The sequence below is a fragment of the Chrysemys picta genome, chromosome 8 (genome assembly GCF_011386835.1).
Source record: "Chrysemys picta bellii isolate R12L10 chromosome 8, ASM1138683v2, whole genome shotgun sequence".
Taxonomy (NCBI): Eukaryota; Metazoa; Chordata; order Testudines; family Emydidae; genus Chrysemys; species Chrysemys picta.
Genome location: NC_088798.1, coordinates 63,155,793 through 63,171,208, shown reverse-complemented (window position 1 = coordinate 63,171,208; position 15,416 = coordinate 63,155,793). Strand labels below are relative to the sequence as shown.

Here is a 15,416-nt window from a genome sequence, read left to right as displayed (position 1 = left end):
AATTATCTGAAAGGGGCTGCATTTTCCCAGGTAAGCATCCTTGTGGATTTCAGGAGTTAATAGGCATTATTGTAGTTCCACTTAAAAGTGAGTATTAACAGTTCATTCTTGTTTAGACCTTAGCAATGAGTGTTTTGTTTAAATAGGTGCAAATGCCATCCAGATGCTTATAAAAGCATATATTGGTAATAGCCTGGCCAATCAAAGAGCATGATTAGGCAGTGATGTTATGGTGATATTTAATATTTTACCACTGAGCGGTGTACAAGGATCTCCTCAGCTCCCCACATGTTTTCCACCACGGTTGTCCTGCTTCGCTCCTCTTTGATCTATAAGCTTCTTTTTAGTTTAATGCTGGTAAACGTCCTCTCTTGACAGCGCCCTTTGCTCCTGTCTGCCATTATCTGCTGAAGTTCAGAAACCAGAGCATCACTTCAAACAGCAGAGTTAGGGAGTAACCGGTCAGAAGAGATTCCTGAGGCATGCAGTTCTGGCATAATCATTCAAAGATGTTTGAATTGGGGTTGAGGAGGGGGTTGGACAGAGGTGTATGTGAACAGAGAGCTGTGGGGGTTGGCCTCTGGTCACTGGTAAATAAGTGAAGTCAGGTGCCAGAGAGTCTAGACACAGTGATTTCAGTCCTGGGTCTGTGGTATCTGATACTCAATATGGGACTTGTCTGATTGAACACTACTGCCTCTTCATTGCACATGCTGCAGCCTTTTTACTGCCTTCCTGTTAAATCAGTAAAAGATGACAATGGACATGGTAAAAGCAGAACAAATTTAATTTTAATATTTCCTATTTGGCAGCAATTACGCTCCCTTTTGAAGTGGCACGAGGAGCAATCAAATTAAATGAAGACATAATGGGAAACATGGAGTTCATACAAAACTATTATTTTAAAATTTGAACTGGTTTAATTGAAATTGGAGTATATTTATTTCTTTTTACAGAGAAGTAGCTCAGTAATGACAATTTGACCCCACTACGTTCAACATTTAATTTCCATAGATTTTTGCATTCAGTGAGCATAGAATACGTTTCAGTTTTAAAATATATATAAATAATTTGAAGGGATTTTGGAGGGTAATTTCTGAAAGGTCACATCCCCTACTTGCTGAACTTTCTATAGGACTTTGCTGGTTAATTCATGTTTGTAATATGTGAGTATCAGGGCTGATTAACCTTTACTTAAGAAAAGGAGGAAATCAACAATGGCTTTTACATCACCTTGTGAAAGTCCTAAAAGATATTTATTTATTTATTTATTTATTTATTTATATTACAACACAGAATATATATATATATTCTGTGTTATAATTGAAATCCATATATTTGAAAATGTAGAAAGACATCCACAAATATTTAATAAATTTCAATTGGTATTCGCTTGTTTAACAGTGCGATTAATCGCGATTAATTTTTTGTTAATCGCGTGAGTTAACTGTAATTAATCGACAGCTCTTATATATGAATGAGAGCACATATTAATCACTATTGTGACCTAAATGTGTTTTTATTAATTTGGCAGCCTCTTTGGAATGACAACTTGATTGTGTATTTATCTATTGCCAGATAACTTCCTCCAACAGATTATCTGTGGAGGATTTACCTGCAGTACTGATGCCTCCTAATTGTCCTTTCTCTGAATATATGTTTTGGTAGATACCCACTCGATCTTGTACTTAACCATTCCAAGGTGCTACCACTAGGGGGCAAGAGTGCAACTGCTTTGACAGTTACAGTTTAGTTCTTTCTCCCTGCCCCTACCCCTGCTGCCAACTGAGATCTACTCATTATATCTACTGCCCCTGTATCTGTCCTCTTTTCAAGTGCATTTGTTTTATCCAGTCTTGTACCCATGCTACCTTGCATTGTGATTCTGATAGGTCTTGCAAGCTAAGTAGTCTGGCTTTGTCAGTGCTTACATGGGAGACTGATGCACTACAGAATTGGGGTTGGTGCTGCAGTAGGGGTGATCTACCTTTTGAGTCAGTAACTGAACCAAATCTACAGCATGGTGTGAAAAGTGAAGACTGAGAAATAGACTGATGTTTGGATGCTATTTATATATTGGATTTGCTGTTTGTAAAAAATTAAGGCAGACTTAAAATGGACAAAATTAGGGTTGATATGTAAGCTGTGACAGACCAGCGAATATATAGGAACAAATTATATGGAATGGCAGTTAGCTGTTGGTTCTTTGTAGCATCATCAGCGGAGTCACTAACATGCACCACAGCAATTAGAGCAGACTGTGGGAAATGTGTATTTTACTCCAGGTGTCCTTTTTCCTCTACTGAAGGAGTGGGGCTGTAGTAAAGGAGACACTGGCTCAGTACTGCAGTATATGGCAGTAGCAATGAGTGCAGTGGATAGTAGGTTTGCTTTGACAGGGAAGGACACATTGTAGCAGATAGATAGGAGTAAGTTTAGAGATAGGCAGCGGAGTAGACTTAGCCAGTTCAAAATAGCAAGAGTAGGATTATTATACAATAAAACAACCATTGGTAGTTCTTTATTCTATTAAGCAAACAGAAGTATTCTGTTTTCATGGGATGAATAATTTAGTATACAAGATTTTAAACTGTTCACAGGAATTTAACCATTCACAAACAATACATTATCTCCCTATCACTGGAATTTATCTAACAAACTCCGTTTATTTTAGAAAAGGTGGCAAGTGATTGCAATTCTTAACTGTTAGTAACTCTGGCTGTCTACAAATAATCAAACCCTAGTCCTTCCAAATTAATCACCATTATAAGTTGGCAGCAAATGTAGAGATCCTGAATATGAAAAGTATTCAGATTAGCATAGTTGGCTTGAGAATATTGCTCTGGTTTTTTTTCTCATGCTTTGGAAAGTTTAATGACTCATGTGTGTATTGGTAGTTAATGAAGATGCTCTTTGAGTGCCCTGATGAACGCATTGACCTGGAGCTCATTTCCTTCTGCATTAACCTTGCTGCTAACAAGAGAAATGTGCAGCTTATCTGTGAAGGTAAGTGTGCAGAAGCTTCATAGCATATCTTTGGGTCAGTGCGTAGCACCCTGTTGGCAAATGTAATAGTAATACAACTAATGACAGCAGAAAAACATTCAGACCACATATATAATAAACATTTGTGTATGTGCACAGATGGGTCAACTCCTAATGTCACTCATCCCCCTATTGAGCCATAGTATCTCCAATTCTGTGGTGAACAGTTCAATGAAATCACTGATGACTAGCGTATTGAAAACTTTATGCTTATCCTGACCCTTACTATGTGGGATGAATGTAACTCTTTATGGAATTCACCCCAAAATCTTCCTACAGGCAACTGGGGTTCTGTTTCCAGACATGAATAAGTAACACAGGGCCTCTTTTATTTTTATTTTTTAATGGAAAGATACAATTTGATCTATTTTAAGATTATGTCCCTCAAAGCTGGTGTTTACAAGCTGCGTAGTATGAACAGGCTTACTTTTCATGCGATTGCTCCAAAGCTGCTCTCTCTTTTCCTGAACTCCCTGTGCTGATTCACAACTTTAAAGTGCAGTTCTTCTCTGAAATGACACAGTAAAACTGGCACATTCTCAATCAACCATTTGCTCCCTATATGTATTCAGAATCCTAGCTACTAACTTCAGTGGCAACTGCTTCATAGATTTTAAGGTCAGAAAGAACAATTATTTATTCTGATCCCCTGCATAGCATGGGCCATAGAATTTAACCAGTGATTTCTGCATCAAGCTCTGTCAAGTGTAGTTGAACAAATAATTTTTAATTGTTTTTTAGTCCTATTATCACTTCAAAGCCAACACCTCTAAAACAGAGTGAGCTGGATTCTATTCCTTTTTGTGCATCAAGAACTCTATTTTTACTAAATTCCAATCGGTTATACATGTGCAAACCACACAGAAGGCAGTGGACTTGCACAAGTATCACTGAGGTAATAATTTAGTTTGCAGGATGTTTTTTAGTGTTGAGTATACATGAGAAGGAAAGAACCCAGTTTGACACTCAGAACCCAGACCAAGTTGGCAGGGCTCACAGTTAGAGAACAACCTTTTTTTATTTGCAAACTAAGCCTGTTTGGTCTGGAATCAGTAAAAGATAACCAAGCAGTACAATAATGCCATTTTTACATAATTTCCTTTCAGAGTTATAGCTATGGAAAACTTACCTTTTCACTAACTTAGACACAACTTTGTGTATGCATCACATTTTCTCTTTCTGACTGGAGATATTTTTTATGAAAACAGGATTTCTGCTGCTGCATAATCATCTTTCATTGCTGATTTGTTCAGCATATCAGACCTAACCCTTTGCTATATTCTCAGTAGGGCTATTTATATATTGACTAGCCTGAGGGCTGCTTCCTTTGTTGGTGCTTTGTCACAGAAAAATAGTCCATACAAAAACTTATATAAAAATAAAAAAGTAATTGTTAATATCAGACAGGCAAGGTTGTCCCAAAAAATCACATCAGTAAGACAGTGATTTGGCCCACAATATCAAATGATTGAGTCTGGTGAAAGTTCTGTTATTCCTGTAGTGTCCAAAGTGTGGTAAGGGCTTGTTTGCTCCCTAGACATGTACTAAGAGTGCTTTGGTTTATAGCCTTTGCCAGCTCCACCGGGCAAAATGGCTGTCATATATGAGTACCTCTATTTAAAATACCTTTGCAAGAAACCTATCCAGACTCTCATCTCCTCAAACTACCAATATTAAGACGGACAGGTGTTTGAGAATTTGACATGAAAATTAAGAGCAGGAGTTTGAGATGGCTACATAGAATTGGGGTAGTCATAGTAGTGGTGAGAGCAGAGGTTTAGCACGTGCGTTGCTTCTATTAAAGTTATAATTGATAACTGAACTATTTAGTTCAGTTTTCTGTTATGGTGATGAGTCCTAATATTCAATAATTGAGATATTGGCTATTATATATTTGTTTTATATTTTGTCTTGGAGTTTATTCGGGTGAAATTTGTCCCTCTAATAATGGCCAGAAAGAACAAAATAGTTTCTGCTTTGTCTGGATTATTTCCCTTTGTCCTTTAATCCTTGTTAATAAGAAAAAAATTCAATTTTTTTGCAAAAGACTTGATTCTAGCTTTAATATGATCTGGGAGATTTGCCACGTACCATTTTCTTTTCAGGAAACGGATTGAAGCTGTTAATGAAGAGAGCTCTGAAGTTCAAGGATCCATTGTTGATGAAGATGATCAGGAACATTTCACAACATGATGAGCCAACTAAAAACCTGTTTATTGTAAGCACTCGCTATACGTTCTCAGTACCCTCTATCCCTTTGCATTGGAAGGGATTTTGGCGTTCAACTGCTGCTGCTGCTTGAAAGATGGGTTGGCTTTTATCTTTACAAACAAACAATTTTATACCCTTGAGTTTCATCTATTACTTAGCATTTCCGTGTTTTTATAAAGCTGGTTCAGTTGGTATTTTAAAGGGGTTCTGGATGCCTCAAGGAATTGGTGGTTGGTTACAATGTAGAATCTTTTATGTCTAGGTCACTGGTACAAAAACATACCAAGTATACGCATCTCAAAAACACACTAATCTTAAACCTTGTTCTCAACAGAGAAATCTAGGACAGATTGAAGTATTCTTTCCCTGTTACAGCTGGTTCCTTCAAATCAAGGTTCAAGAGCAATGTGAAGAATCTCTTGCTACTTAATAACTCTTGAGCGACTTAATTATCTAGGGCTGCGCTGCTTGTCCAGCAATCTCATGAGCATTAATTACACATACTCACTGAAATGAAATATGGAAAAGAATTTGTATTTTAGAATAAAAAAAAACATTTGGGTTAAATAATGAGTTAAAATTCTAATTGGCAAATCTCTTAATAAAGTTGATACTGCATGAAATCAAATCTTTTAACTGTCATGCACCACTAGTTAGTAAAATCCATAGATGTAAACCACATAAGGTAACTTCACATACATTTCAGGGGTTTTTCGGGAGCAGAAACCACTTCTGTGGTTAAGGTTCCATAACATTTTCTATTCTAACCCCCTTTTTTCAGTTTGTGTTAGCTTTCTAAAACTTTTACCTTTTGGGGGCTGAAATTTTCCATACGTGGGTGTTTTTTCTTTACCTACAGTAAATGTTCTCGAAAAGCTTGAACAAAAAGATTCAGAGAATTAGAAGTGGGGAAATTGTCATTTTTTTAAAACTAGTCTGCAACTAAGGTGTTGAATTAAATTTGGCTTGAAAATAGTCCTCATTCAGGAGATGTGCCTTTTGAATGTTCTGGTGAAATTAAGTTTTGCTTTGACTGAGATAGGAACCTTTCAAAATCTCATGTTGTTCATGTGCAGTACTTTTACTAATTACCCACCTATATATTTTTTTTAGGATTATGTTGGTGATTTAGCAGCTCAAATCTCTAATGATGAAGAGGAAGAATTTGTGATAGAATGCCTTGGAACACTGGCTAATCTGACCTTACCTGACCTGGACTGGGAGCTTGTGCTGAAAGAGTACAAACTGGTTCCATACCTCAAGGATAAACTAAAACCAGGTCTGTGCTAACAGTGGTTTAGTCTTCCATGATATTCTGTTTTCCAAGTGTAGTATCTTTTGCTATCATATTCTAATCCTATTGCAGTATTGGGTTTTGCTGCTTTAGTATCTTTTGGGTGTATTAATTAGCATAATGTTAGCTTCTTGGAAAATTAGAACTGTCTATAAGGGCTGGTCTACATGGTGGTGGGGGTTGATGTAAGATACACAATTTCAGCTACGGGAGTAGCGTAGCTGAAGTCAACATATCTTATTTCGACTTACCTCCTGTGCTCACGGCGCAGGATCGATGGCCGCGGCTCCCCTGTCGACTCCACTACCACCGCTCGCCCTGGTGGAGTTCCGGAGTCGACGGGAGCAGGTTCGGGGATCGATATATCGTAGCTAGACGAGATGCGATATATCGATCCCCGATAGATCGATTGCTACCCGCCGATCCGGCAGGTAGTCTGGACATACCTTAAGTAAGAATAAGAACATTCAAGGATTCAGCAAAGTGTTTTCTTAAATACCCAGCTCTCTGCTGTTTTGTTTGCCAGGTTCTGCTGAAGATGACCTTGTCTTGGAAGTGGTGATCATGATTGGAACTGTATCTATGGACGACTCCTGTGCTGCTATGCTGGCCAAATCTGGAATTATTCCAGCACTCATTGAACTTCTAAATGGTATATTACTGAATTTGTTCCAGGCCTGATTTTCATCAGTAGTTTCTAATTGACCCAGGTGGCACCATTCATTTTTTTTAGTCTGCAGGATAGCAGTAGGTAGTCTCCAATGAAAAGCACATTGATGTCATTCCATTAATAGCAAAATGGCAATGAGCATGGTCTAGTGAACTTACTTTTTCTGTGCTTCTCGCATCCTAATCTAATTCTCACTGAAGTCAATTGGAATTTTTCTATTGACTCTGATGGAAGTTGGATCAGGTCCTAAAAGTTCTGTGCACACTGGCAGAGATTGTCTGGTATCTATAAGCCACCAGAAAAATGCATCCCAGAGTCCTTGGCTCTCCTGAGAGCCCAACACAACTCTTGAAACATTAATGTACAATAGCAAAGTGCTCTGTCTTGGAGACTTGAGGAAATACTTTTTTCTTTTTGCAGCTCAGCAGGAAGATGATGAGTTTGTCTGCCAAATCATCTATGTCTTTTACCAGATGGTCTTCCATCAAGCCACCAGAGACGTCATCATCAAGGAGACCCGTATCCTCTTATAAAGGCCAGACGTTTAGAATTACAGTACTTAACTTACTATAATTAGAATTTGTTACATGTGTCAAAGCTTTACTATGGTTTTCTAAATCACCATTTCTCTGTAATTAGAATTAATTGAATTTGAAACAGTGGCTGAACACTATAGACATAAGACAGGTATACAAGTACCATAAGATGGCATAGTGCAGTTTAAAGGTTTTATTGGCATGTCTTACATAGGCCATTCCAAATGAGTGTTGATAAACTTGATTGTGCCACACCACACTGTATTATGTATATGCCACATACTGTACAGGAAAATTATTTAATAAATGTTTGAAATATTTTAATGGGAATAGTTCTTGTAACTTTCCATCTGTAAAGGCAGGTGCCTTAGTTACCATGATTTTACCTCTAGAGGGTTCAGATGGAGAAGAAAAATGTGTTTGTTCTTTCATATGTCTGCTGCTTCCAATCTCTTCTTCCTCTTTTCCCCGATCCCCATTTTTCCCCCTTAGAAGCATGTGTCCTCCAACTCTTACCTTCTTATCCTCAGTGCTGCTGTCATGTATTGCTCTCCTGGTTCCTTCCCATCATCTCTCCTCTTTGATTTCAATTCCTGACTCTCCTCTTTTTCTGTGCTAATGACCCAATTGCCTCTGCTACCTTTTGCCTTTTCACTTACCTTCTTCAACTTGCATGACCTTAATTAGACTCCTGTTCTCCAGTCATCATCATCATCTCACTCTTTGTTTTCTCTTGTTTTGTTTTAAACTGGGGCCTGATTCAAAACCTGAGAGTCAGGGCTTCGTGTCACAGATCTTTTCTGTATTATATTTATAAAGCACCTAGCACACACTAAGTGCTATATAAAATTGATGGTAGTACCTACAGTATCTTTTCCAGGTATTACAGCTTTAAAATCTGATATTTCTGGCTCTTCCAGAGCTAAGTGGAAAATCCCCTTTCTTCATATCAAATTTTTTGTTTTTTGTTCTAGAAAGTTGCAGGATACCAATTCTTAAACTTGGACAATATTCCCTCAGGCCAGTATCATCCTCTACTTCATTGTTGCAAAAGCTGCTTCCCCCTATGCACATATTTCTCTTACTTAACTCACCCAGGTTACATTCTCTTAGCTTAGTCCGCCTGGAGAGTTTGAGGTGTCCTGGGATTTATTGAAGTGATTGCATGCTTGGTAACGTTGGACCAGGTCTGCCAAATATTTATCTTTACTTTTCCCCCAGGAAGCTGTCGGCTCATGCTGAGAGAAAACAGAATCGTTTTTTGAATTTGAGTCTTTATTGTGGGGTGTATATGTGTGTGTGTGTAAATCAACAGTTATTGTTTTTTCATATGATGAACCATTCAATTGGAAATCTTGTAGAAACATTGTAGCACCCTGTATTTTGGGATAGCTGTCAACATTTTTATAGCAAGTAAAAATAATGATGGAAGTTGAAAGAAGAACATTTTCAGAGATAGCCTAGGCATTGAGCTGTGTACAAATCTATCTCGTACATCCAAGTCTGATAAAGGACATTCCCTCTCTCACAAAATGATTTCACTGCCTGTGTTATAACTTGACACCTGCTGCCTGTGTGTATGTATTTATGACATCCAGCATAACCATTTCCTTGCACACATTGTTTACTAAGGTTTAGACCACAAATTTCTCTGGAATTTATTTACATTCAAAAGTAGATAAATCTTTTAGTTGATTTACTATCAATCTGATCAAAATCTCCCACAAAATCTCATACAAATCAACGTTATTTTCTATTTGAAATCATTTGTGTTGTACGAAATCAAAATAGAGATGATATATAGGAAATATAATTGGGTTCTTTTGGATCCAAACCCTTGACTTAAAGCTAAAGCAACATACACAGGCAGGCAGAATTAACTTTTTAATTGTCTTCTCTGCTGAAAATTCTAAATAAAGCTGCTGCTGGTTTGTTCCAGAACAAACATGATGGGTACTGATCTGCAGTTTTTCTCCTCACTTCTGCCCAGCTTCATGAACAATTCATTGTCAGCTTATTGATATGCTCCATTGTCATTACAACAGCCAGTCTTTATCACTTCTTCTCCCTCCTCTCTTCTACCTCCTTCACCTACACCCCCACCATGGCATTTAGGATGCTGCTTAGTTTATAATTCAGTACTTCACCCTTCATTTCCTTGATCTTAAATTCATATACATCCTGTAATCTAATTGATTAAAATACCTCCACTCTTAACCTTTTGTTTTTAAGAAAAACTCAGATGTTTTTATATCTACACAGCCACAAAAAATGCAATTTGAACAACATCCACATAAGATCAGACTTTTAAAAATACTGTAGTCTGTACCACAAACATGCATCAATTGAACATTCTTACCTAGGATAAATAATTTGCAAATCAGTCTTTAAATTTTGCAGCTTTTTAAGGTTTGAAAATATACTAAGCTATGCCACAGCAATTAGAGAAATTGAACAAAATGTAAACTGTAAAAAGATGTCCGAATGGCAGCATTTCCAATGACAAAATTGAGAATATATTCTTAATAAAACAAATATATATTCATTTTCATTAGAAGTTGTATGTGAATTTACATCTCTTTATTTAGCACATGAACCATTAAAAAAAGGCTGAGCTCTCACATGCTGTGGATAATTCCCCAGTGTGATACTCAGTTCCTCATGGCAGTTGGAAGAGGCCAAACCTGTGGTAAAACCAGCATTACATCCTTAACCATTTCTTCCCAGAGGCTCCAGCATATCTTATAGACCTGATGCATGACAAAAATGCTGAGATCCGCAAAGTCTGTGATAACACACTGGATATTATAGCGGTAGGTTGAGTTCCTTTGTCCATTTTAAGAACCTGTTTGAATGTGACGTGCTTGTATTCTGAAAGAGTACTAGTAAACACTGGCCTATTGTGTGAAAATATTTGTTATACAAACACACCTTTTTATTACTTAAGAGGGAGTTGCATTTGCATGGCAAAATTAATCTTACTTTGTTATACTAGTCTGTATCTAAATTTCCCCTTTCAAAACCACATAAATTCTTTAAAAAAAATGCTGATTAATAGGATTTTTAAAATGTTTATATCACTCTTTATTTAGGTGTGTGAGGCCATACTTCATTAGGATTGTAGGTTTTAGGTATTTTATGGTTGACCAACAGCTTTTTCACTCAGAGAAAAGGTCCCTGAACAAGTAGATATAACTATCTACCATCTTACAAAGGTAAGTGCACATGACAACGTTAGCCACATTAAACTTGTAAATATTAGAAACCACTATTGGTTCTGTCTTGTTCAATGATCAGAGTAGGATTTGTGGGTAACTTCTTTCATGTCACTTTAGATTAGTTTGCAGTTTATGATTTGATCTTAAATGTTTAGTGCAAAGGCCTGCAGCTATTCCATCTCATTAGATCTCACAAGCTGAGCAACGTTGAGTGTGGTCAGTGCTGGAATGGAGCACCTCCAAAAAAAACCCTAGGTTTCTGCAGGAAAGGGTGTTGGCAACTCAGGTGGGGCTCTTCTATCTGAATTGGTACTGAACCAGTGTGCGTAGCATAATGATGTTGGGCCACCATGCTGCTGGAGGTTCTGTTTTTCTAGTGATCATTAAAGCTTCTGTTTGCCAGAAGCTGGGAATGGGCGACGGGATGGATCACTTGGTGATTACTTGCTCTGTTCATTCCCTCTGGGGCACCTGGCATTGGCCACTGTCGGAAGACAGAATACTGGGCTAGATGGACTTTTGGTCTGACCCAGTATGGTCGTTCTTATGTAAAATGTCTGTGCTTGGGACCAAGAATAAGAGTATTCTGACCATATTTTCAGGCAATTACTTTTCACCTTCCTAAATTCCTCTTGGCAAATTTAGGTGGACTTAGTAGTTGTCATCACATAGGTAATATCTTCACTTCTGTCGTGGGTGAAATAATTACAATATATAGCAAGCTTTTAGATCCATTGCATGAATAATGCTGTTTGAATGTACCATAGTGATCATGAAAAGTGAATTGTCGTAGCTGAACAGAACTTAGCTGTGAATTTTGATAGTGGTATTGAAAATTTGATATGACTGTTCTCCTGTTTTAACAGGACTTTTCCCTATTTCCTCCCTCTACCTTCTTCAGTTGAAAGCTATATACCACAGAAGCTTGCTTGCTCTTAAAACTGTTGTGGAGTTAGTCTATAGATTCTGATGTATGCAATAATATTATATTTTCTATTTTATTTCTATGTAGTAATCATGAGCAATGCTTATTGGCTAAAATGTGCCCTAGAGAAGTGCAAAATATTAGTAATATTATTGTTTTATATGTGTACACATTTTTGTAGGACATTGGTATGTTTTGTCAATCTCTATTGTAAGCTCTGCTTGTGTTTCATTCAGGGATATGGTATGAAATCCTGGCTCTGTTGAGTTTTGCCATTGACTTTCAGTAGAGTCAGGATTTCACCTGTGATGAATTCGCACCTGAATCCTGGTGTGTAAGATGCTCATGAGTCAATACACCAAGAAAAAAAATTAGTTTAGTGAGACAGAACCCCAGTGGGAGCATTAGACTTTTCTGGGGGAAGATGTTTTGGTTGCTCAGAAGGTTCTACAGTACTGAAATGTTTCTAGTCTTGCATTTTTGAAGATTACTTAAATGGAAAGAGTTGAGGAAAATGTGAGAGACCACTATGTATGAGTTGTTCCAGATAAGATCATTGTTGTTCTGCTGCCCTGCAATGTTTGCCAATCGGTCTGCGTTGTTTGACATATTCTTTCCTTGCATTCCAGACCTCTCTGAATATCCAAGGGCATTCTGGCAAAGGCCTTAGTGATCTCAATTTAGCTGTGAGATACCATTCATAAAGGAAGACATGTTGGGAACTTTTAATAAGGGATTGAAGTGAAAAGGACCTCAGGAACAATAACTTTTTTATATAGTTGAGGATAAGAAAGCCAACCAAGTTCAGTAGATATTGGAAAAGTGACAGCACACAAGCCTATAAATCAGATTCTTCTACAATACGTCATGCTTAAAAAGAAAGCGATGGGGACAAGAAAGCTTCCATGTCAACCCCAAAAGCAAGAGACTTGAGTTCAGTTGAGTACAATTAGCCTTTTTGCTTAGCTGTTAAGCACTGAAAATAGACCAGGTATCATCATGCGCCATATCAGTTACTGGACTAACTGCGTTTGAGTGCTCTGCCTCTCAGGCCTCAAGCAGTCATTGTTCTTGGGACAGAAAAAACGATTTTCCTAATTAGACTGGGACCTGGCTGCTATTTCCTGTGTATCAACCGTGATTACCTCAGCAGGCCTGACTTAGCCTCACACCCTGCTGTTCTGCTCCCTCCAGGAGCAATGACAGTAGTCCCCACTGGCCGGACAGCCTTCTTAAAGCAAAATAAAATATTTTTTAGAACAAAAGCAGTTAAGAATAAAACAGACTAGACATGTGTCTAGCATAGCAGGTGTTCAACTATCTTCCGCATGGGGATCCTGGTAGAGCTAAGCTTCTTGTAGAAGCCCCCCAACCTGAGACCTCTAGGTTCTGGCTGGTACAGTCTGTTGCCTTAACGCACAAGCCCTTTTTCTCCCCCATCTGTAAGAAAGGAGTCCTTTGCTGGTTAGTCACCCGTCCCCTACCTCGAGACCAAGTCACTTTTACTGTTACAGTTCTGTGATCTGTTAGTTCCCAGCCTTGGCAGAATAAGGCTTGCAACTTGTTGGAGACAGAATGTAAGATCATTGAAGCTGATAAGTTTGTCCATTGTCTTTCAAGTGTGTGCTTGGGTGTCCTTTTCTAGGACCATTGTCGTCATCTTATTTGTTCTTCCCACAGGCTCCAATTAAGCTAGATCAGTGCATTCATGCAGGAAAGTCTTGTATCCCAATACACAATAACTTCTGTTCACTGACCAGGGCACATACAGTGTTAGTTAAATTGTCACATCTCTGTATTAGAGTATTACTTAGCAACTCCACAACCATGGGGTCCAAGATTGGATGTCTCTTATATCAATATTCTGATTCAGCAAAATGGATTCAGAATGCTGTAGAAGCCTTTACATTAAGGGCTAAATCAGCCCTGCTGTGATTAATGTAGTGGTCATCGATTTAGTGGGTCTGGTGAAGACACAATAAATCGATGTGAGAGCACTCTCCCATCGACTTCAGTACTCCATGACCCCGAGAGGCAGAAACTATGTCGACGGGAGAGCGTCTCCCATCGACATAGCATGGTGTAGACACTGCTGTAAGTCGATATAAGCTATGTCGACTTAAGTTCTTCTTCGAGTGCTTGCTCATATCAATTCCAACTAGTGTGTGCGTGCCGCGTGCATGGCCATTGGAGAATTTTTACCCTAGCAACACCAGGTGGGTCAGCTGTGGAGCCCCCTGGAGTGGTGCCTTCATGGCGCTCAATATATATCCCAGTTGACCCACCTCAGTTCCTTCTTACCGCCCGTGATGGTCGTTGGAACTGTGGAGTCCTGCTTTGCTTGCACTCCACTCTCCCTAGTGTATTCCTAATAGTTAATAGTTGATAGTTTATAGTTATAGTTGGTTTACTTAGTGTTAGTGGGGTTGGGAGGTCTTTCCCCTCCTCCCCGATTCTTTTCTCGGGCTCATGCCCAAGGCTCCGGGATTCAAGCCCCGTGGTTCCTGCTCTCAGCCCATGCCAACGGGCGACCCCCATGACTATTGCCTGACGTATCTGGGGGAGTCTCATCGAGCAGAAAAGTGCAGGATCTGCAAAGGGTTTCGTCCCTGGACTAAGAAGCGGGCCTTTCATTTAACACAGCTCCTCTAAGCCCTCAGCCTCCTGTGGTGCACCAAGATCCAGCACCTTGCGTCTCGGTGCGCAGTGCCCCGGCAGCAGCAGTAGGAGCGGCAGCATGGTTGGACTCTGATCGAGACCCATGGCACTGATGCTCCCCGGCACTGCAACCGACATCATCGACCCGGCACTGCTCCCATTCTCCTGGCCAGAAGTGGCACCAGAAGCCGGAAAAGGGTGGCCCGCCTCCACAGAGACCAGCCTCCCTGGAACTGCCTGTGGAGATGCATCCCAGAAGGGAGCGTCTAGGAGCACAGCCTACGGCCTTGGCACCATTGACTCCCCATGTACCGCTGGACTCCCCAACACGCAGCGTGGTTGAGGTTCAGTTGCCGTCTACCCTGGATACTTTTGTGGCTGCAAGGGATCTTATTGGCATGACGGCATTGGCATCCCCTCAGCCACATTCCAAGGCCCTGGTGCCTCTACGCGTGGCACCATTCCGGGGCAAGCAGGCCCTAATCCACCTGTCGGCACAGTCGATCGAGCCATGGCATCGATCCTGCTCCCGCCGCCACTCTCAGTCCCACCACTGCTCGCAATCCCGGCGCCACTCTCCTTTGCGGCGCTGGTCGTACTCGTGGCACCAGTTGTACTCCCAGTGCCGCTCTGATTCCCGGTCGCGGCACTGCTCTGCTCGCCAGTCGTCGTCGAGGAGCAGATCCCGGACCCGACGCCACTCTCAACGCCGGTTATCATCTAGGCCCAGATCTAGATCCAGGCGCCGTTCCAGGTCTCAGTACCGCTCCCCAGCATCGTGGGGAGTACCGCTCCCCAGCATCAGGGGCCCATTCAATGGCCATTCTGGACGTCCTGGGCATACCACCAGGCCCAGGGT

The 15,416-nt window shown here is 39.9% G+C and overlaps 1 protein-coding gene across 6 annotated transcripts in view; it reads left to right on the top strand.

Moving 5' to 3' along the window:
- The window catches only part of KIFAP3 (kinesin associated protein 3), a 144,898-nt gene that overhangs the window by 53,594 nt on the left and 75,888 nt on the right, over positions 1–15,416 (top strand). For all 6 annotated transcript variants that reach the window (XM_005283382.4, XM_005283380.4, XM_042851338.2 and 3 more), the window contains exons 12-17: positions 2,898–3,006; positions 5,151–5,263; positions 6,370–6,535; positions 7,077–7,202; positions 7,641–7,739; positions 10,484–10,569. In XM_005283382.4, the coding sequence (XP_005283439.1) occupies positions 2,898–3,006; positions 5,151–5,263; positions 6,370–6,535; positions 7,077–7,202; positions 7,641–7,739; positions 10,484–10,569 (699 nt within the window). The remainder of the gene's footprint in view (positions 1–2,897; positions 3,007–5,150; positions 5,264–6,369; positions 6,536–7,076; positions 7,203–7,640; positions 7,740–10,483; positions 10,570–15,416) is intronic.